General features: G+C 42.3%; 2 protein-coding genes across 2 annotated transcripts; one reads left to right on the top strand and one right to left on the bottom strand.

Moving 5' to 3' along the window:
• The first annotated feature begins 1,839 nt into the window (after window positions 1–1,839).
• On the top strand, window positions 1,840–16,255 carry LOC145222069 (uncharacterized). Its single transcript, XM_080088078.1, has 8 exons — window positions 1,840–4,118; window positions 7,687–7,782; window positions 10,416–10,682; window positions 11,366–11,539; window positions 11,961–12,221; window positions 13,630–13,800; window positions 13,976–14,156; window positions 14,356–16,255. The coding sequence occupies exons 1-8, from the start codon at window positions 1,977–1,979 to the stop codon at window positions 15,645–15,647; spliced, it is 4,584 nt and encodes a 1,527-aa protein (XP_079944204.1). The 5' UTR covers window positions 1,840–1,976; the 3' UTR covers window positions 15,648–16,255.
• A 964-nt stretch (window positions 16,256–17,219) lies between these two features.
• LOC145223834 (uncharacterized) lies at window positions 17,220–22,828 on the bottom strand. Its single transcript, XM_080090229.1, has 12 exons — window positions 22,727–22,828; window positions 22,217–22,277; window positions 21,552–21,685; window positions 20,867–21,068; window positions 20,693–20,730; window positions 20,536–20,617; window positions 20,327–20,448; window positions 19,923–20,054; window positions 19,333–19,640; window positions 18,470–18,751; window positions 18,129–18,288; window positions 17,220–17,730 (listed from the first exon to the last, which is right to left on the bottom strand). Exons 1-12 carry the CDS (start codon window positions 22,778–22,780, stop codon window positions 17,575–17,577), a joined length of 1,731 nt encoding a protein of 576 aa, XP_079946355.1. The 5' UTR covers window positions 22,781–22,828; the 3' UTR covers window positions 17,220–17,574.
• Window positions 22,829–23,376: the final 548 nt, after the last annotated feature.

The following is a 23,376-nucleotide window of genomic DNA, read 5'->3' as shown; positions in this document are numbered from 1 at the left end:
ATCAACGAAGTTTAGTTTTTCACAGTTTATTACTTTTTCGTGTTGTGATTCGAGTTGTAACAAAATTACTATTCGTCGCAAAATCAGCTTTACATAGAACTTCGCTGGGCATTGTTAGTGCACTTTACACAGTTTCTTCTTAGAAATACCCTTTACGTAGATGAGTGAAATAGGTGAAACGCCTTGTGCGTTGGTCACTAAAAATATACGTGACCCGCGTGTCTAAAGCCCATCGTACGTAAGGGAAGTAACATGCTCTGCTTTTCAGTGAATCACACGAAGCTGATCACCTCGATAAGTTTACTGTCCTCACCTTTAAAGCAGTCGTTTTCTTTTATTGATGAGCCGAAGGTGCGCATGTCGCCTTGTTTAGACTGGAGTGAGTTCAAGTTTTGAAAGCGCTACACTTGTTGAACTGAATGGTGTATCAAATGTGATGTGTGCTTCTGTTTTCAGTCACACGCTTTAGGTAGTGCAAAAAGAGACAATTTGCTGAAGCAGGAAACAGTGTGTGATTATTTTAGGGTCTGCTATTGTTAAAGTTTCCGTAAACGAGGCGTTTACCTGCTGTTCGACAGCTTGTGCTGTGCTTACACGCGGAAAGGCCACAAAGACTTATCTCAACAATTAAAGTCGAGACTAAGACCGAGGAACGGAAGCGTCTACCTCAGCATACACAATAGTTGTTGAGTTTAGACTGTGTCGCACTGTTGAGAAACGGCACTTTAGTGAGCAATTGAAAGACTTGAGTCAGGCTCGACGAAATTTAGCACGCAGCGACACCCTCGTTAAAAATGAATGAAGTTGGGGCATGTTGAGTAGGCTTAACAGAAAATTCCTCGCCAAAGCAACTTGTCGTTTAAAGCAGTTCGCTGGTTACAGCTTGGCTCACTTTAGCCTCTGCTGACTGAGCCAATAGAATGCATGCATAATCGATCGTATTGTTTTTTGAGCCATCAGCTGGTCATCAAAATGTTATCATTCGTCATCAGCATAAGTTTCACGCAGTGAGAGTTCTTGTGCCTCTGACTCAGATTGCCCACGCTTATCCCGGTGTTGTATGAATACTGAGGTTTTGCGATAGGCGTTTCTCACGAATGTGTCATTTATCACATCGCTTAGAGGTTTTTGTTGGTTAGCCTGCAGGGATCAGTTATTTCGTAAACCAAGAAAATTTTATTTGGATCCGTCAGAGTTTGGAACAAGAAGACGTTTTCTTTCACAAAAAGTACAGTTCAATATGTTATTTTTGTATGTGATATGTTTTTGTAGCCAAGTAATTCTTACTTTGGCCAGTGCCCAGTGTGTTAACAGAAGTGTAGCAGAAGGTCACTCACAGTTCACATATGTTGACCATTGTGGTCTCTACTTTGTTGTGTAACTTTCGCCACAGTTCGAATAGATTGGTCAGTAAACAACCCGACTTGTCAATCAGCCACTCGCGTCACCTAAGCGCTCGGCCTTGCTTCCGGTTTGCTGATGACGCCATTTCCGCGCACGCTTCTCTCACAGGTTTCTGACGTCATGTACACAAAGCCTATTGCAAAGCTGTTGCAATTTACAGTTACCATATTATGGCAGCTAGTTGTGTATTTTCGTGAAATCCAGGGTTATCTGAGCATTGCTTGGTTTGACACAGCGCCCAGTAGGCACAGTGAAACTGTTTAGATACATGACGCATAAAACGTGTTCTGTTACTGTCGTTTTTTATAACACAAACTCTTGATCCGCTGTACAGTATAGCCAGTTTACTATTCAATCAGGGGTGTGCAAGAGCGGGATTTTGTACTAATTTTGAATATGGGCGTTACAAATTTCAGTCTCAATTTTAAATACAATTTACATGTTACTTTTTTCAGGGTTAAGACTGCTAGCTGAATTTGCATAGTTAAGCGGTTCACATATAGGCCTACCACGCATTGTTAAATCTTCGTTCTCGTTGGATTTAAATTGAACTCAGCAGTTGACAGCCTGCCATGAAGATGAAAAAGTTTTTCAGCAACCGCACAAAGAAAAAGAAGTCCAGCACAAACCTTGACTCTAAGGAGCCATCTGAGATCCCAGACCCCCCAGTCGATCAAAGCATCGAGGTTCGCAAACGAAGCAACCAGAGAAAGAAGGGGAAGAAGAACAGATACGCCCCTAATGAAGAAAAACAAAACAACGGTAGTAGCAATCAAACCAATCTGAACAATGGCCTTAACACAGCTGTCGCCTCAAACGGAGTTGTATTGAGGCGTCCATCGAGATCTGTGAATTCGGACGAAAATTCGCATCTTCGCTCACCGAACAAAACTAGCAAAAATTCAAATGACGATCCGCGACTCCCTGGATCTGAGTCCAGTTCCCGCACCGCCTCATCTGCATCTTCATCCTCGCACAGTCGATGGTCCTCGCGTCGCCCATGGTCGCTGGTGGAATCCTTCGGAGGTCAAGCACTTCAGGAGTTTTCCGAATCACGTGATGTGATATTGCCGCCTTCAGCTGACCACCACAACACCACCGCACCACCAGCAATATGCACTTTACCTCGTGGAACGGATCCGTCAGCCCTCTTCCAGCCAAACGGAGACAGAAGACCGAGAACCCTTGCGATGGATTTTAGCATCTTCCGATTCTTCCGGCGTTCCACCATGTCCCGTTCCCCTGATGGCGACGCGGGATCAGAATCCTCTGCTGCAAGCAGCACACGCGGGTCGTTCCGACTGAAGGACTTAAAAGGACGAAAGGGAAAGAAGAACAAGAAAAAGTCTGACAGCGGAAAGTCCTCGATTCGCAGCCAGAGATCAACAAGTTCGAATGACAGCGATCAACAGGAAAAGAAGAAGAGAAATCGATCAAACTCGTCCATGGTGCAGGAGGATGAAGCTAGCGCATCCACTCTCCGTGCCTTCGAAGTATGTGACAGGATTGATGAGGAAGAGGCCACACCCCGCCATGAACCAGCAAGTCGCATGCAATCGGGGTCGACCTCTACGCATGACTCTTGTAGTCTAATAAGTTCCACTTTGTCTGAGTCTCTCATGAGCGAGTGCTCTCACTGCCACAGAATGCGATCAAGCATAAGCGAGGGCCACCGTCGTTCTTCCGACGTCCAGATCTCGATTGTGGACACTGATCCTCCTCTACCACCGATCACCACTATCATCCGCACGCGAGCATCCTCTTCTCGGGATCGACCGTACTCCACTCCGACCAGTGTCGCTTCGTCCGCTTATACCTCAGCATCCACATACGGAGGCACCGGCTCCCACGAGTTTTACGATGACAGCACCACCAACAGCACTTCGGACGCTTCCACGATCGGCGCATCGGCACTCTTCGGCGGTTCGTTGAGCGCTATTGACCAACGTACGATGCGAGGTAGCGTTTCGGCTCAGACACTCCCGCGGAGACTCGATCGACACCAGCCGGAGCGACAGGGGCTGCGGAAGTCCGCTATTGCAAGCACTATTTACGCCTCACTTCCCCAGCTCTTTGCTCCAGTCGGTATTGTAACCCAGAACAGAGACAGTTCGATATCTACCAGCAGCACAAAGAGCTCGGTCCGCTTTTCTGATCCGGATCAAACACACACTGATAACGCTTCTCGGCCTCGGTCTTCAGTGATTCTCAGTGGCGATCCTAAAACAGATCCGGCTCTGGTTGATTCGCCGATCAAGCGAGCAATAGGTTACCCAGGCGTGGTGCTGCGGCGACACCACAACCGACGTACGAAGAAACTGGATACCAAGTCAGCGAGCGCCGATCTTCTAACCTCCGACAGGCGCAAACAAGTAATGTCTCTAAACATGGAGGATCTTCCCACCTACGGCGAGATGCGTGGTGAAGATCTCAGATGGAGATCGACTTCACTCTTCTCCAAACCCGGTACTAAGCACTCCTACATCCCCGGCAGCGAGTTTGAAGCACGCGCCCGATTTCGAGAAGCTCTATTCTACCAGCGCTACTCGTCGCACTGCACGAGTGTGGACGATGTACGAGGGGCGCATTTTGCCGCTCACCAAACCTACAAGGACATGTACAACTTGGATGACGATGAGTTTTTGGATATGTACTTGGCTTCATCGGAAAGTGTGCCTTCTAGTGGCGAAACTAACAAGTCAAATCAGAACCAGGTAAGCTTGCAATAAAATGTGACAGGGACCAGTGTAGATTCGTTTTTACAGCAGCTTCATTTGACACCAGAACAATGTTTTTGTGTATGTTTGCACTGCCTCGGGGTTTTACAGTTTAATCCACGACGGATCAAAATATCGGTATTGGTGGCATGCCACAGCAGACAAATATAATACAGCTAAGCCCATTTAACATGGCGTGTTTAAACCACAGGAACTTTGCGATCAAAAATTCCATGTGCTTTAAAACCCACAAGAAGCTTAGTTAACTTAAAGGGCCTAGTTCGCGGTAGAGTTTTTTCTGCTTCGTGTCCTCCATGTAAAAAATCGTTTCATTTGTGATTGATTACTTAACAGCTTTGTCGAATAAGGAAACTTGGCAGCATAAAATGTGAGTGATGGTATAGGTTTCGATACTGACAAGACGCATTTGCATGGAGAGATGCAGTCACTTCCTTACAGAGAAAAAAACAAACAAACCACACAACACCCGATTCAACTCTAAATGCCACCGAAATCAATTTCCGTTGCCAAAAATAGTTTTACACAATGGGGCACAATCACCAAAATGCTAATTGTTGTCCATACGTTAACCAATCACCACCTCTGGTTTAGTTCGTGTCACGGTGGCCAGTCTAACATCCGGATTACATCACAGTTTGTGGTTTTAATGTGTGGATAGCGTGATTCACATTCAGTAAAGGTTTGTAATCAGTTGTGTGCCACACAGGAAGCTGATCGGCACCCGCACCGTTGATTCGGCGTTTGACCACAGTGGGATGTAAATTCAGTCTTTTAATAATAATCTATACTGCCCATTCCCTTTGTTGAGTCACTTCCCGTTGGTTGATCTAAAATAAATTCTTTCTAAGAATTGACCCCATTTGCATAAATGCTTACACAATCGGTCGAATTATTAATGTATAAGCAGTACAAGTAAATGTTTTTTAGCCTCACAATATAGAAGTTTTGCATACATACCAAAGTTGACAACGCAACGCTTAAAAAATCATAAAACCACAAATTCCCACCCGACGGCTCAAACTCACAACCAGACAAGGCCCAATCATGCTATTCTCCAGTGTAAACTTCTCAATTACAGCACTAAGTCTTTGTAATATGACGCATTGCCCTTTAGGAATAGAAAACGGTATTGGGTTAATTTACTTTGTCTTTGTTGCGTCACAGTTTTGGTGTCTTACGTCATTGGTAATGGGTCTTTTCCGATTTGTAGATTATGTCTTGTCTTGCAAAACAGCTTTTGTATGTAGAATGCATCCGTGCCATAATAGCGGGGATTTTAACATGCCCCCTGTCAGTGTTATTTTGAATCCTGTGTTTTCCGATGGGTGACACGCGAAAAACTGTTTGTAATGATGATTTAAGTTTTTGTACAAGCAAAGATTTTACAAACGCCGCAGCAACAAAACCTTTTCACGTGATTGAAATCCTGGCAACGAAAAATTCCTCACAGAAGTCTTCGTTTGACCTTTTTAACTGAGCCAATACACGAAGATTTTCAAAGTTCCGCGGATTATCAGAAGTCCTTATCGACTGATCTCCGCAGCTACCTGCGTCATTCCATGCTTGGTATCACAGCCTTACGTCACCAATGGTTTACGTAACAATGGGCCACCCCCAGGCCAAAACAATTGACCCATTTTTGATGGCGACTTCTCGGCGCCCGAATCCAGCAGGGGAGGAAACTGCCACTTTAATCCACATCAGTGGGAAATACTTTCATATCTTTATGGCTATCTTGTGTGTATTAGCGAGCAGGTGGTTACCGCCGTTCATCATTGGGCAGGACCAATAGTGAGTTACATGGCAGTAAACTAGGAACCGTTTGAAAACAATGTCAATGTTAAACATGTCAACTTAACTTCCCTGGCGTTAACAATGGGGTTACGAGAAACCTCATCCGATTTTTTTAAAGCGGCTACTGCCACGAAGATTTACAATAGTTGACACTTAATTTCGTGAGTGGACCTCGTGACGCCATCAGTACCCTCTCATTTTCCGAGAAAATCTAGGACTCTTAAATGGTGTGATCTATACAGAAGATGACCAGGGATATCGACAGAAAAACACCCCCATTTTTTTGTTCATAAGACACAAATTTTGTCATCTCTGGATAATGTACTATGCGTACATCGCAAGAAGCCACTTTCTCTGGCATTTACGTCAGTATTGCTGGGGCCTGCTTCCGCCTTTAGGCTCGTGTGCTGAGAGATGACATTATAATCTTTGAAGTGATTGATGCTTAAACCGAGTGTTCGATTCTTGTTCTTGCGGCCATTAAGAAAATGGTGCCAAAGTGCGCCTTGTTGGGTTACAAGAAATATCAGGCTTTGAACTCGCCCGATGCGACCTGTACGACAACCAACGTAAAATGGCATGTCTTGTATTGACCTATTCCGGCAAAGGGTGTTGTCTAAGCGCACTCGTTTTCTTATGAAATTTTATGGAATACTGGCGATAAGATGATGCTTACAACCCCGATCTATCAACAATGTGCCGTGTGCAGAAACCGATAAGTAATTTCACCGGTACAGTTTTTCAGTCGCGTCTAAATACACCGACATAACCCCACTCTTAATCTGGCCAAGGCAATGACGCAAAAGACGCAACCTAATATTTACTGTCCAAACATGCGCAGGCCACGTTTATTCTCGTTTGGGTCGCAAGAGACATTCTCTTTTTGGAACATAAGACGCTCAAGCGGTTGCCGTGATCAGATTTTCTATTGCCTTACTGTTATGTGGATTTTTGCCAATGTCAAGCGTGTTTTAAATAGACAGCTTACCGCGGCATTTTACAGGAACACAATGATGTCTTTTACAGTGTAAGGTGTTATGTTGCATCACATAGTTTAAGCAGGCTTTGGTAAGCCATACACGCTTGTTTCGAAACCAATCAGGCAAACAAAATCTAATCCAAACAAAACTGTACCAAAAAGTCAAGTTTTCTTTTAACCTCTGATGATTTTTAGCAAAACGTACATTCAACGCTTATTCATTCTTTCTTAACCTTAAAACATACAAAAATGCTGGTCGATGCAAATTGGCTGAGACCACCAAAACTGTCCAAGCAAGGGAGGTGACAGACTTTCGGTGACGTAAATTGACTTCGTATCAAAGCAAGAAATCCATCTGTCACATTTAGGCCGCTCCTCTATAAAACATCAGTATCCCAGAGGCCAAACACCCTTGGGTGAATTTTCAGAATTCTTTGGTTCAAACGAGGTCTCAGTAGTGTCAGGTGTCTCCAAGACGGGTTATTTGGCTTTTTCTTTTAGATCAAATCTGAAAATGACGTGTCTGCACCAACTGAAATATTTATTGGGGGTATTTTACACCGCCCTATACACATCATGCACCTGTCGGGACTGATACTGGTTAGAATATATCTAAGACAAACATAATCAGATTTATGTCTTTGATACTACGCACGTACACAGACACACTTCTATTCGTTTTTGTTGGAATTTTGTGTTTATTCATTATGCGTGATATTATGTAAGCAAAACATGCGTTATGCGCTGACCCCAGTATATATTTATTATCAGGAGCCGAGTTCAAAAAGGGTGAAAACGCTTCGCAAGTCGGTTGCCTCATTTGCCAACCTCATCTCCCCCGGAAAACCCGGCAGTAAAAAAGTCCAGGTAAGAGACATTGATTTCTGCCGAGATATTTAAAAATAAACATTCATTAAACCTGCGTGAAGCTACAACAGCTAAGGGTAATTTGTTAAACTGTTGAAAAAATCCCTATATTCAACCCTTTAAAAAGCGTGTTTGTAGTAAGCTTTCTGCGTGTTTTAAACTTTGATTTATTTTGTTTTATTTACCGCGAGTATGGTGGTAATATTTAACAGTGTAATACAAAATACCCTTGTTATTGAACAACGCTGTGTTAGTAACTAGGTTCAAAATTGCTGTTAATCACGTCGTAATGAATGTCGTGCTTGGCACAAGCGGAAGGAGCTGTAATTTATTAAGGCTTATATTTAAGAAAACGTTACCCCTGTAGTGTTGTGCGTGCCAAAAGTAATAAACCCTTGCTTCGACTTTGTCTACATACACTGTGCCTGAAACGTCGCGGTGTTCCAATCCATTGAAACCGGTTGAACTAATGTAGCCGAATGACATCAACGTTTGGGTGACGTCATGGTCAATTTTAATAACCTGCCCTCGCAAAACCTGTTGTTTTCAATCCGCCTACCGCATATAGATTATTCGTAACATCACCACACCACCTGATAGAAGCGATAAACAACGTGTTGTGATGTAATAAAGGTGGGCGATTAAGCGTTCATCACAATCGCCGTCAATCGTCATTAGCCAGTTTTAATCTTTTTGAGACAGACACTAGCCATGTTTTGTGACAACGCTTGGCGACGCTACAGTGTTGTCTGATTTTTGTTTATGACATAACACACGTATATCGACTACGTCTCGAGACGAGTTAATGCCCTATTTCACTGCTTAAGATGGGTATTGTTATTTGACTGATGGCAAAAGGTGGTCCGTACCAGGAAGCAGGGTTAAAACAGGAATACTTTGCATATGAAATGCATTGTTTAGGGTTGAGATTCAGAACCACATTCAAGTGTATTTTAGTTCAGGCAAACTTTTGTTTCGATTCCGGAGTTGAAAGCTCATTTTAGACAGCTATTCCACCATCAATGGCATGGTGGAGTAAACAAGAACAATAATACAGATGATTTACATATCGTTTTCAGTACAGCATCATATGTACGTACTTAGATTTTGCATGAAGGTATGTCAGGGAAAAGAAGGTCTCGTAAACTGTCTCGAGTCGGCCTACTTTCCATTATTTGTTCGCAATCATCCGCAAACAGTTTATCAATTACCGACAAGCGATCTCACCAAACTGACAATTAGTGACGCGATGTGTGTGTGCTAGTGGTTAGCCTCCGTCCAAGTCGTGATTCTCCTGTAGAACAGAAAGCTGTCGTGATGAGATGAGCCGCGGATGTCGTGGGATTAGTGCAATTCGAAATGTGACATGCTCAGTACATCCACGCCAGCATCAGTTTTATTCGGGTTGTGAATTGTGGCAGATGGGTTTAATGATACTACGCGTTGGGTTACTCATAATTTGGGGATTTTGAGCTGGGTTTGGGTTGGAATGTGAGTTTTGAAAGTTTGGAAAGAGTTTAGTTGTGTGAAGAGTTCAGTCAATGAAAGTGAATGATTGCTCTTTATTAGAACAAGGTTTTTGCTTGTAAAACATGGTTCCATGCAGAATAACAACAGCGGGACTATGTTTCTGTCCTAAAAATACCAATTTCGTTTCGTTTAATGCCATTTGCTTAATTTTTTTCAGCCACTCACAATACAGCGTTTGTTTGCGTATTGTGACGTTGAGGATGAGAGGGCACGTCATGACTGTGAACCGTTCGTGCAGAAAACGAAACCTGCGGTCTCATTTACTTTCAGTGGCTTACTTTCAGTGACCAGTGCGATTTTCTGTAGTTTAGTTTCAGTTAAAGGGCTCAGAGTATATGTGAACATGCTTAAGGCAGTCCAACTTTAAGCTTTGTCAAGTAAAGTTAATAGAGTATTGTTATGTTGTTATTTTTTAGCTACAGTTAAGTCAAAATATTAATGAGTTTCAATGAGCTGTTGTTGCTAAGCGACAGCACTGTACGTACTTTGAAGTCCTTCATGAAGACTTTACAGATTATGACGATTCACGAAGAACGGATTTTCGAGGAAACGATTTCGGTAAATTTTAAGCGACTGGCACAGAACTGTTTGAAGATTCCAGATGGAATTTGTATGTGATTACGGTGACTCGTGTTCTCGAACAAAAAAATACATGCGTTTATTGCGAATGAGAGCTGCGTAACAAATTATTGCAATGGTTCTGACTTTATGTGCGGTAGAATGTTGGAATCCCGTTTGTTGTGTTGGATAGTTGGCTGTCCGCCGTGTATACGTATTATGTGTAGTATCTCCAAACAAGGCAATTGCTGCACATCCATCATGCCAGTTCGCTGACTGGAATTGATTAAATCGCAATCCCGGACCAGTGCCAAAGCAACTCTGTAATCTTTACGTAACCCTATGTAGGTCACGATGGGCATTATGACGTAATCGAGGCCTTATGTTCATAACGAACATTGTTTAAAAACGATCAAATGGTGTTTGCTATGTTAAGGCACACATTATTATCAAGGCTGGTTAAATCACTTTTGGTATGTGAGATTTCCTGAAGTAAATTTAACATGTAAGTAAGATCCGAAATAACAATATTTTTTTGTTAACAGCGTTCATCGAGCTTTAAGGAGTCTACAACGCCAGCTTTCAAGCCGTATCGCCCACCTGGCAGCGCTCCAAGCAATGGAGAACAGAGTTCAGGTCAAACACCGGGTAAACGCAACAACAGCGCCAACAAGAACCGACGTAGTCGACTTTGGTGCGAGACTTTCGACCACGCTGGGCTCAATGAACAGGAATTAAAACGACAAGAAGCGATTTTTGAGCTTTACCAGGGAGAATGCGATACTGTGCAGGATCTGCGATTGGCCAAACAGGTAAGAATTGTCGGTTTGTTTCACAAAATAACAGTAAAAAAATCTTTTTTATAATAGGGCATAGTTGGTTGCTTAACAAAAATCGATTTTGCGTTGATGCTTGTATGCATAAACTGCGCAATGGCCATTGTTAGTTGCTTATAATCTGCATACAGGATATACACCAGACCCAAGATAGACCTTTGCCGCATTTGGCAGTGTTGGTGCCACACCCCAACAGTTGCGTATCGTCATGGGCGCCGGCAGAAAATTTTGCAAGAGGGGGCAAATTTTGGCTGATACTTTACCGCATCAAGAATTTGTTATAGCCATAAATCATATGAAGCCATAAATCGTGTACTTCACAATTGAGTTGCCTAAAAGTTAGAGCATTGAACGATGTCACAAATCCCCGCGTTGCCAATTTAATTAGGTTTGCTGCTAAATATGTTAAATTGAGGTACACTGAAATTCCAAGGGGGGGCAAGTGCCCCCTCTTGCCCCTACGTGGCGGCGCCCATGCGTATCGTTAAATGACTTATAGCCATTCTAAAAGAAATTCCACCGAAACTCGCATTATGAAAGTTGTACTAAGCTCAAAATATACCCTGAATCATGGAAGCCATAAGACTGTTGAAGCTTGTTTTGAGAAACGAAACTCATCCAGTTGACCCCAAAACTAAAGTCAAATTCATTTTCTTCAGACTTACCGAGACTCGATGGTCACTTTAAAAATGCTCACTGAAGAAGAGGTTGGCCGAATCTTCGGCAAACTTGACTGTCTTCTTCCTCTTCATGAAGATCTCCTCGCTCGTCTTGAGGGAGGGAGATCGGAGGACGGAAGAAGTGAAGAAATTGGCCACGTGTTCATCGACTGGGTAAGTTTTTGGATCTAGAAAAAACAAACACAATTAAACGTCGACGTATTAGTAGCTGCATGAAACATAGCCTGCAACCTCGCATTTATTTAACACGTCAATACACGCTGTACGTGCGACTATGACGTAACAGATCGGTGTTTCCTCTTAAATAGCATGGGCAGGTTTGTTTTTAAGGTTTGGTTTGGGTGACCGCTTAGTAGTTTTAAGAGACCGCAAGTGTTTCATTTAAATACCAAAAAATAGCCATATTTGCTTAAACGAATTATTTATTAGGCTACTGGCAAATTTTGGGAAACCGCTGGAGAAATTTGCACCTTAAAAAAAACAAAACACCTTAAAAAAAACACTGAGCATGGGGCTTGCAATTCAATTCGATTTGGTACGCCATTATGTTTTCTGACACATACTTTCAATGCAGTTTCCCACGTTGTCGCCCTACGAGGAGTATTGCGCCAATCAGTCAGACGCCAAGGAAACTTTGGACGCTGTGATCAGCAGAGAGGATCGGGTGCGCGACTTTTTGCAGCGCTGCTTGGCTTCACCCTTCAGCCGCAAGCTCGATCTTTGGTCTTACCTGGATCTGCCGAGGTCAAGACTGGTCAAGTACCCCCTCCTGCTCAAGAACATTCTTAAGTCAACTCCTATCGATCACCCGGATCATGAACGACTTGAGAAAGCGGTAAGTTCCTAGACCGTACTTTACTTATAGCTAATTTTGGACAAGCCAAAAAATTTATACCGTACCTTATTATTGAAGGAGCGAACCAATATTGTAACAAGATCGAATCGATTATATCGTTATAAATACCCAACAGAAACCATCACATATGTTATGGTACGTTAGAAAACGTGTTATACTACTCAAAGTATTCTTGTACAAGTATTCAAAGCAGGTGAATTCAAAACCTGTCCAAATACGTATTATGTGTCTCGTAAGCTTGTCGCGTGCGCTGAATCTTAAGTCACGTGGTCCGGTAGTGACGCAGTTGAATGCAGATGACGTGGTTACAAGTCGGGTTAGTGTCAGGAGAGGATGAAGTACCTTGTTATTTAAAATCATTCCCAAGAGCCGCTACAACCAAATGTTGTATTTTCGTTGCGTTATGATCTCCCAGTCAAAATTGTTAAGCACGCCATATGGTGACACATAGGGCTGAATTTTGACTTTAAATGCATGGGAAAAGCTTACAACCAAGCTCCCTGCATGTAAAACGTCACTGGTGGCTTTACGTTGACGATAAATATTTTCAGCTGACAGATAACGTCATCATAGATAACCACAGCATATTGTCCTGATCCCCGACGGGCGGCCTTGCAGCCTTTAATGAAAAAAAACACACAACAGACGCCTAACTTAATCCGTTTCGTCACACACCAGACCTGATGACGCGCTAATCCACTTTGCGCCAACGTAACAATTTTAGTCGCCCCCACCCTATTACTGATGCGTTTTCCCAACTTGTTTCAATCGAATGTGGGTTAAAACAAGCTCGAACCGTTCTACCCACTCTGTTTTGTGGTCAATCAAACGCAATTGAGTGGGTTATTAAATACGTGAGTGGTGTATGAGCAACTGGCCATCGTGGAAAGTTTAACAATCCGGTAATTGCCATAATCCCGTTACATCGCGCCATCAATGACGTTTGTGGAAAATTAAAATTACCACCTTGTGTGGAGAAACTTTGTTCCCGCTTGGAGCAATAAAGTTCTGTGTGTTTAAAAACTGGATCGCGACCGACAAGGCTAAGTTGCTTAATGTGTCTGCGCATAAATAATATATCCCGCCAGTTTGCCATATGTTCACTGCCAACCACATGCGTGAATGAAATTACTCGCGTCGCCCGACTATTATTGCAAGTGCGCCCGAAATAGGTTTAATCAAAACTGTCTACTTCGGTTATTGCTAATTTACGATATATTTTTTTGCATTCTTAATTGCGCTGTTAATAATTGACATTCAACTTGAAACGCTTACTTGTAATACAACATTGGTCATTCATGCTTTCGGATTTGCAATGGTGTCCCAATGTTTGGTTGTGACAGTTTCAGCAAACTTAAATTTACAAAAAAGCATGTTTATTTTGCAGCTTGTTATCATTAATGACATCATCGCCCGTGTTGACGATCTGACAGGGGAAAGACAATCCCGCTTTTTCCAAAGTAAACTGGAATACTTGGACGAGAAACAGAGATGCTCGTTTGTTGAGGAGAGCCGATTTCTTCTCTGTTCCGGTCAATTAAAAACGAACAGAGGAACGGTGAGTAACTGCATGTTGCGTTATATATTACATGGAAATATCATAGACAGTACACAGTTTTCCAAGTAATTCAAAGGAATTTTAGCATACAGACCATACACAGGCACCATGTCTATAAGATACTTTCAACAGTCAATGTATGGAGTTCTTGAATGAGTTTTTCCTTTTTTGACAGAAACTTCACGTTTTCCTGTTCGACTTGGCCTTGGTTTTAACCAGAAACGCGACCAGGGGTGGCAAGTTAACCTACCAAGTTTACCGCCAGCCCATCCCGCTTAAATCACTTACCATCGATTCAGAGGAAGGCGGAAAGTTAAGTGGATCGTTCAGAGGAGGAATCCTCAGCAGTGACAAAGGTGAATAAACATTGCGGTCGGTTTGGACCTTTTCGGGTCGGCTCAAGTACTAGCAGTCGATTAGGCTTCTGTTGGTCTATTTGCAGATAAATTTAATATTGCTGTACACCTTCTCCTTTTATTTTTTTATTCTTATGTGATTCGTTTTAACAGCTATGTCACTGCACTTTGTCTGACCACAGTATGCTTTGTTTTGCAGCCAAACACTCGTTCCGCGTTCGCTCGGAAGAACACAATTCCTCGTACACTCTGATTGCCACCGACGAGCATGATCGTAAACAATGGATAAACTCTTTGCTGGATGCTGTGGCTAAATGCCAAGGAGATAAGCGAGCTTCCACCGGATCTGAGTCATCGACTTCCCGTCGTAACCACTCTTCGAAGTCGAACAAATCGTCGGAGGGCAGCGTGAAGCGTTCTTCCTCAACGAAGGGCGACGAGCATGGATGGAGAGGTCGGAGCATGACCGCCAACGCCGTAAGCCGGACCTCGAGCAAAGAGAAAGTCGACCAGCAGAAAAAGTTCCGCCTCGAATCACCCTTGTCGAGAAGGAGAAGCAACACTATGATCTACAAAGAACCAGAGGGCGGCCCCGCAACAGAGGTACCCCCAATCGCCGAGGTTCAGTACAGAACGAAAGTAACCACAAGAAAAAACAGTCCTTGTCGAAGAAGCCGAAGTCTGACGTCATCGCCGATTACGTTGCTTGCCAATTTTCCGCGCCGCGCATCAAAAACCGGCAGCGCTCTTGCTCGAAGTGAGAGCTGTACTACCAAGCCACCCACTGGCAGAAACACTTCGATGTTTAACAGCGCGCGCTCAGCTTCAATTGAGTCACAACCCAGGCATCACAACAGTCTGCATCCGACCAGATCAACACCTGATCTTTCCAGCTCCTCATCCTCCATTGCTTCGCGTATTCTAGGAAAAGAGACAATTGTCGAGTCAAACACTTTAGAACGAGTTCGCGAACGTCTTGAGGCATCAGTACAAGAGGAGGAGGTATCGCCTCCTGAACCGGTCGGATTGACGTTCGCAATGGATGCCAAGCGACACCATCTGATCCCAAGCTTGTTCATTGACTCTCCCGAGCACCCGGCCGCATCCGACACTTCTCGCAACTTCCCGATTGTCGAAGAGGAATCTGTCTCACCGCTTTTCAAATCGATCACGGCTCCATCTCCCACCCGTCTTTCCTCCACACCCTCGTTCTCATCGTTCACCTGCCTCCCGCTCATCCAACCGAGCATTACGTGGGCGCATGAAAAACCAACGTCATCAAAAACCGCCGTCACTACGATCAGTAACGCGGACGCGAAATGCGAACCTGCGAAAGATGACGTCATCGTCGCAAATCTCGTGAGCGACCTAATTGAACGGGTTTGCAAAAACGATGCAGAAGTGGCGTCACAAGTAAACGGTGATTTCGTCACTATTGCGGGGGATGACGGACTACCTTGGCGGGGTAACGACTTCGAAGAGTCGGTGTAATGAACGCAGCGGACTTCTCACGAACTGAGTTCCATCCCATGTTTTGTAAAACGCGTATTTTCTATGACTTTCTGCAACTATTTAATTTACACACTGTACGTATTTCTTTCGGCTTACTAACCTTTCAATTGCTGTGTTTCCGCGCTCTAACCTTTATTTTTTTGCTTCGCTTGTTAAATGTCAGCATCGGCAGTCTAGTCTTCTGCCGGAAGGTTGTCCAGCTGGCTGGACGTCCAACCACCTTCCTAGCATACATATATATATATTGCCGTTAACTCAACGCCCATGGTCGCGCTGTGAACGAATATTGCTATTCAAGACTGTGCCCCAACATAAATCCCTGTGAACCAAAATCGAACTGTATCGCACCGGTAAAATTAATGAACTAACTGATGTCTCAAAATTTAAAACAGATAATATCAACTTACTTTTATGTTTTATTGCCACGACAAACACACGTGATCTGGCCCGCATTCTTATTTTTTTTACTTGTTTGACTTTGCGCGCGCGCCAGCCGCAGATCGTCGTTGTCACGTGATCTCTGTGTGGTCGGTTGTCGTCGCGCTACTCTTGAGCGCCCTCTCTCCAATAAAATGCGTAAAACTGAGGATCACAGTTTGTATATTGTTAAGTTTTGAGGTTAGATGAGGCATTACAAGAAATGCAACTTTTAACCTGTTGCTAATCTGCAAGTACATGAAAGAAAAGCTAATAGTTGCTGAAAAATATCTTAAGCAGAGTAAGTCGCGTCTTTGTTTCAAGTCCGCGAATGTGCAAGCACACAGGGCATGCATTGTTTGTTTTTGTGTTTGCGTTTCGCTGTTTTACGTTCATCGTCATGTGGGTTTGCCAACCGAGTCGGCTCATTTGATCTTTTTAATATTCGGACATACAATACGGGCTTGTTTATCGCGTTCCTAAAACGCTGGGAACAACTAAACAATGACAAAACGAGGGCCTAAGATCATTCTCTTTCAAGTTTGCAACTCTTTGTAATCTAATGCAAATGTTCTTAAATCACGTTTTGACAACTTTCAAACTACATGATTTCAAACAGCACCAAGGGCAGTAGTTTGTGGCGTGAATTTGTGTATCCAATTTGCATGGGAAGTAGCGACATCGCCTCAGGAAGAATCTTGTGCTTTTTAAGCGTGCTTTGGTTCTGCCAATCCCCTGCATGGTGCCAGACAGTGCAATTTTCGGCCTGTTGTGTTTATACAAGGGTACCACAGCTCATGTACCCGCCACCCTGTACAACATCAATATGTTCATTAAGTTGTTTAGCATTATTTTATCGTTTGGGTCGTGGAAACACTGTACCACCATCTGCGCCACCCTTTGCTGTTGCAGAGCCAATAATATAAATTCCGACCCAAATTTTAAACATTGAATTGACCTAACGCTGTGTAGAATGGTAGCAAATGTAATTCAAAACCTTTTATACAAAGGCACGAGCATACAAGTTGCTGTGTTTGATTGTTATTTGTAAGAAATAAATTCTGTTGCAATTTCTTCAGTTTTATCTTTGCACTTTTTCTGAAACGAGACTACAAACGCAAACTATAATTCTTCTCAAATTTTATTTACACGGGATTGCCAACATCAAACAGTCAATGAATATCAAACGGCACAATAGCCGAATGTTGTTTGCAGCAAAATGCTCTGGATTAAACACATGTAGGCACAATAACACGAACAGATTGCGAAATACATAATGTGATGAACGAAAGCACAATTAATATCTCTAGTCATGTTTACTGTACAAAAAGAACGGACTTTACAGGGCCAGAAGTGCATGCAGTAAACCGTCGCATAGAAACATAAGCATTAATGTGAAACCGTTCCCAATTACAAAACCAAATGACGGTGTACTCATCACAGGCACAAGACAAAACATGCACAAGTCCAAAGGCCAGTCTTTAGAAGATTACGTCGATTCGTTTGCCACGTTCTGCTTCGATTGATTTCTTTTCCGGTCAAGAATCTTCATCAGTTCAGGGGACATGTGCTTCGGATGTTTAACGCTGTCCCGCGATACAATGTCATTCCTGACTCCGAGTTTTGCCGGAGAGCGAAGCATTGTCTAAAAAGGCCAAAGAACTGTTTGTGTGTGCAGTACAAAACATAAAGACCTGGATCACTCCTGGTTTGTTAGTTTTTGATTGTTACGATAGATTTCCAATGTTTTGTCTACTTACCAAAATTTGTTACTCAGGTATGACTTATATGTAAATAGATTCGTTGGTACTGGTTTACAAATCTTAAAGGGATCTCCCACCATATGTCGTTTGTTTTATTATCGGTTGACATTGTTTTTGCACCAACAAAATTTAAGGGTCATGTAATCAGTTTTATCGTGTTTGCTTTAGCCATACGGGTGCTTTTACAGGAAGCTGTTCTCTGCTGTGGCATTTCGTTTTTCGACCGAAGACAATTGTATCGTATCTTTGAATCACCGTACCGAAGGCAACAAAAACTCACGAGAAAACTTTTTGGCTGCTCTTCCTCTTCTTCTTGCTCGATTTTATCGACTTCGCTTCTATGACGTCGTGGAAATGTGAATTTGCTCGGCGTATTTGGTTCGGAAATTCGCCGACTTCGCATTGGACTTTTTCTTGCCGGTTTTAAACCTTGACGGAATCTGCACATGCAGTTGTTACAAATAATTGTTTTGCACTGCCGAGTTTTCCGCCAAATAAATGCCCGCTACACATTCGGTTTAATGCAACAATGACAAAACAGCCTTCTAGTCTTACGTACAGCTTATAAAATTTTCATCAAAATTTAAAATTAAACCCGTATTTGCAGATCAGTTAACTTACGTGTTAAAAATATCGTTGTCAGCATTCTCATCTCCATTCTCCTGCACAGGTGGTGAAGTTTCAGTATTTTGTGGCGCCTCTGACATTCGTCGTTTGGGACTTTTCAATGCCACATTTCCCATCTTAATCCTGTTCATCATTTCAGCCATCGCATCAGCATAGTTGACCGGTGAAGTGCCCTTCGGTTTGCCTGGAGAGTTCACTGCCGTCGAGCCACCGCTTTCCCCTCCCTCTTTCTTCAATCTTTCTTGTCTTCTTTCGTTGACTAGTTTTTGCAGATCCCTTTGTGTACAAATTATTTGCAGTTAGGTATTGTTTTTTGTGCGTGTGGTCGAAAAGCAGTACCAAGTCTTATAATTTAAACTTATGCCAAGTCACGCTGCCACAGAATATCGAAGATATTCGAACAACTTTGAAATTCTAATTTTATCACAAAACTGTTTGCACATTCAAGTATACCCAGCGTTTAAAGACCCCTTAAACCCTGCAAGACAATGATTAAATGTAATGGAATGCGCTACCGTGGCGTATTCAGTATTAATTTTTCTTTGGTGTGGGGACGGAAACATATTGTTCCTCCAAACCAATTGGTTTGCCCTAAATGTTTACTCAGAACACCCTGACCACGCCGCTGGTGCACACCTATATTAATCTCGCCACTGGTTTTCATAACAAACTTGATGCACCAATTATATCCAAGAAAATTTCTTATTCGCACGCAAAGTTGAAACAACATTTCAACCGATGTGATAATAACCCCGTTTTGATCTATCTTTAACAAGTTCCAAGAACCTATTCCTTATAGCCTATCACACAGCTGCTCTTGCTCTTTTCGTTCCCATACACATTTCTATCAAACTTACTGAAGTGGATTCGCCGAAGAAGCAGAGGAAGAACTGGATGATAATGGTGGTGGAGGAGGAGGAGGCGGTGGTGGGGGTGGAGGAATACCAGATGTAAGTGGAGGAGGTGGGGGAATTGAAGATGACTGTGGCTCTTCATTATCTGAGCTTTTCTGCTTTTCCATCTTCTGCTCAAGTTCCTTGCATTTCGCCTCGACCCGCTTGTTTTCTTTCGTCAGTTCGTCAATTTTTAAATGGAGGATTTCATTCTCATCTTTTAGGTTAGTCTGGTCACTTAACGATGTTAGCTTCTCTTGTAGCTCTTCAATCTGTGTACAGATCAAAGTATTTATTTTTCACCGCGTTTATAGTTGTATTACACATAATTTTGTATGGCAAGTAAACTATGTAAACTTGTTGACCTCATTCTCCCTTGCACGACTTGTTTTTTGCATATTTTGTTGTATATCTGTATATTATTTCAAAAGCAAGATCAAATGAGGCAACTACAAGATCTAATGAGGCACGTGTAGCAACGTTTAAGGATGTAGTGTTGAAATATCTGTAACCTCGCCACGTCCAATGGTCTCGTAAATGCAGTATCATTATACCTTCTGGTGGTTTTCCATTTTAACTTTTTCCAGCTCCTCGCTCAGCTCCTTGTTTACCTGAAGAGCATCCTGCAACTTTGAATCGCCTTCATCGTCTACTTTCTTCGTTTTATTGCGGATCATGCTTTGACGCTGTAAAGGAACTTGTATTTACTTTAAGTTTGTGATCTGTTGTTAAACTGTGTGTTTTTCGCCTAGTTAAGCAGAATTAAGGCGGGTTGTTAAAAGTACTTTTTCAAAAAATTACATTAAAGATAAGGAAGGCAGTAAAGCGGGTTGAAACAAGTTGCAACCATTTTTGGAAAATTACCGCCCCATCATGGGATGCCATGTAAGTTATGTCATCTTTAAAATAAATAACACATTAACGTTGTGAAGAACTTAATATTCATGCGGGATCCTACCATCCACGATTTGTTTTCTCCGTACATCTGGGCAGCAAATGTTTCAGCTTTCTTGCGAACTTGTGATTCCACTTCCAGCCGATCTTTTAGTGCTGTCAGTTCGCTTGTGGCAGCTTCTTCCACTGAAAAAATGGGAAGTAAGAGCTAAATGTAATTGCGTCGACTTTTGTTTGTCAAACCCACGACCAAATTGTTTAGTCGTGTCTTACTTCGTTTGTGGTATTCCACCTTTTCTTTGAGTTTTACGTTTTTGTTCAATACGTCGTCCAGACGTTCTTGAAGTTTCACGTTCTGGATTTAAAAATTGTGGTTTTAGTTTTTAAGTTTAATAGAAACAACGGAAGTTAGGTTTGCAAATGAGTTTACCTTAAGCCCAAAGCTGTTTATCATTGGAGGAGGTTCTTCTAAAAAATCAAAATATTGGAGTTACGCGGCATAGCGAACAAATAGATCTCAATGTCAACAGATACCGAAATACACTGTTGCTGCTTTTTACTGAAGGAATATCGTATCTTTAGAATTCGAAATCCGTAGACCCACCATTTTTCAACTCAGCCAACTCTTTATCCACCACATCATCTTCCAGATCTTCTTCTACTGCAGTTGAATCTTCCAACTCTTCAGGTTCTATTCCTTTGCTTTCCAGCACGACCACCGCGGGAACCATCATTCCGTTATCTTTTGAGCTTTCTCGGGCCCACTTTCGACGAGCATCACTACGAGAGCTATATCGTCTAGACTTCTAAAAATCGGATAGAAAATCTTGTCTTGAATGTCATTTTCTGGTTGACAAAATAACGCAACGTCGAAATTAGCAGCCGCACCGAGATTTAAACGTTAAAAATCGCCTTTGTGTTTCTGTTTTATTTTTACTCGCACAATATTTGGCACTAATGGTCATATCGAGCCCTCCATGAAAAGTGGACTGTTCAAAAATAAAACATCGTACATAAAACTGTTTACACCCATATATTGGCGACGGCGTTTTATGTTCTTTTGTGCGAATTATATAGTCTGTTTATTGTTGGCAACGTTATTGGTTAAAAGCCAGTCGAATCTGAGGTTTATTGTCAGCTTGGTTAAACATTAAAGCACGCACGGTAGTGATTACGTCGGAAACCGACGTTATCGTAATCTTGGAAATTTCAGCAGAAGCCTTCTTATAAATTAGATTCAAACAAAACAAGTACTTTCGCTTTTCTGAACCTGTGTCGGTAGCACTTACTCGCAGCATTGTATTTTGCCTGTAAACCCGGCTAGCTATGTTCACAGCCTTGGCACTTTTTTGACGCTCAATCTGGATGGCATGTTCCATCTCGGCAAACTCTTGCTGCACCTGCTCGGAAACATCGGTGAAACCTTTACGACAAAAACAAAAAAGTTGAAGTTAATTGGCGCTAGGATATGTTTCAGGTTTATGGTTTCAGGAGGTTGGTTTTGACAGTTTAGTCATGCTGTGTTTTCAGAATCAAAGACTAAATGGGCAAAACAACCACAAATGTTATAAGATCGTACTGGAATATAAAAAGTTCACGAATCTGTTTGTGACATTTCGACACCAACACCTCTAAAATATCAGACAGCGTTTAAACCAGTAGGTATAACAGTAGGCGGACATTGTTGGGGAACTTTGCGCCTAACGAATTCACAAAAATTCTTCTTGAATTGTTCAGAAACTAATTGTTTGGAAGACTTACAAGTGAGTCGGTTGAACAACATACTTTCATTTTACGGTTGGCAAACAACTTTTCAGTTGTAAACTTTATTAAACCCCTCAACATTTCTTTTGTGCAAACAATTTCGACACAAAGTGTTCATGTTACCTCTTGAAAAGTTAAAAAACAGGTCCAAGCATTTTGTTTTAGGTCAGAAAACTTAAAATCTCCCTACTTTGTTCATATTCCTTTAACTTTGCTTCCACTTCATGCAGACGCCTCGTCTGTTCGATGTACTGCAAGTATTTAATGTTGCTGTTAGGGCTGTACATATTTTAATTTTACAACTACCGTGTATATACACTATGTATAATTTTTACTTTGTCAGCTACTACTGTAAAACAGCTAATCAGTTTTATGCAATTGATTTGATTGTGTCAACAGGCGGGTTTAGAGACAGAACAAAACGACGTCACGTCATCATGTTCCATTGCGCTGCCCAATGTTTTACAAGAAATGCACTGCTGCTGTTTCCGTTATGGAGCACGTAGAGGTAACATTGTTAAAACAAGACCTGCTTTTAGTTGCTTTGTAAGACACCATTGGGATGGCAGCTGCTATGTCATTGGACGATATTACACATATATATTTATTGCGTGAGGCGTAGATTCACCAGTTCAAGCATTCGGCGCTCTTTAGTTCTACAACATCACATTGCTAAAACATGCAGGAAAACCATGAATACCTCTGCTTCGTGACTCTTTTCTTCTTCTTGGATTTCCATGTTGTCTCCCGCCATACAAGCTTTCAGAATAACAGAAAATGTATTGATACATGTAACACAATTCTGAAACAGATGGTCATGGTTACAAATTACAATCGACAGCGCGGTAAACACAAGGAACTCCCATCGCACCAATCCAACGATATCTGACCTTTGTATGCAAACAAGGAAAGGACATTGACAGCAAGTCAACCAAATCTGGCAGTCAAGAGATAAGACCGTAGCAAATCATTTGATTCGCAAACCCATTGACGTATATTTTCAGACCCATGGTTTCAGAACCTTTGAACTGCTGACAATTTTGAAATACCTGTTTGTACAACTTTCAGCCGCGATAATGACGTATGGATTGTCTGATGTGTGTCGGCAATTATACACAAATTATGTCAAGTCTCAGACAGTTATTTGACGACACTTCAGTCGCAGGCAAGTCGAATGTAACCTACGTATTTAAAACCGCCGTAAGATTCCTTGTTAGGAGTGCCAGTCAGTGCACGTTAATAGCACATAAACCGATTGCACGACGAGGGTAACAAGGCCACGCAGTCAAACTTTTGTTAATGAGACCATACTCTTCGCCAACTCGTTTGTTCGGAAACGTGTTATAACGC

This window comes from Phallusia mammillata, chromosome 4 (genome assembly GCF_965637545.1).
Source record: "Phallusia mammillata chromosome 4, kaPhaMamm4.hap1.1, whole genome shotgun sequence".
Classification (NCBI taxonomy): domain Eukaryota; kingdom Metazoa; phylum Chordata; class Ascidiacea; order Phlebobranchia; family Ascidiidae; genus Phallusia; species Phallusia mammillata.
This window is presented reverse-complemented; position numbering and strand designations above follow the sequence as displayed.

Coding starts and splice junctions, on each gene's coding strand:
- LOC145222069 (XM_080088078.1), top strand. CDS start 1,977: ATGAAGATGAAAAAGTTTTTCAGCAACCGCACAAAGAAAAAGAAGTCC. Junction 10,683..11,365: donor ATCTGCGATTGGCCAAACAG/GTAAGAATTGTC, acceptor CATTTTCTTCAG/ACTTACCGAGACTCGATGGT. Junction 13,801..13,975: donor TAAAAACGAACAGAGGAACG/GTGAGTAACTGC, acceptor CTTTTTTGACAG/AAACTTCACGTTTTCCTGTT.
- LOC145223834 (XM_080090229.1), bottom strand. CDS start 22,780: ATGGCGGGAGACAACATGGAAATCCAAGAAGAAGAAAAGAGTCACGAA. Junction 20,618..20,692: donor TAAACAGCTTTGGGCTTAAG/GTAAACTCATTT, acceptor TTTTAAATCCAG/AACGTGAAACTTCAAGAACG. Junction 19,641..19,922: donor AAATGGAAAACCACCAGAAG/GTATAATGATAC, acceptor ATCTGTACACAG/ATTGAAGAGCTACAAGAGAA.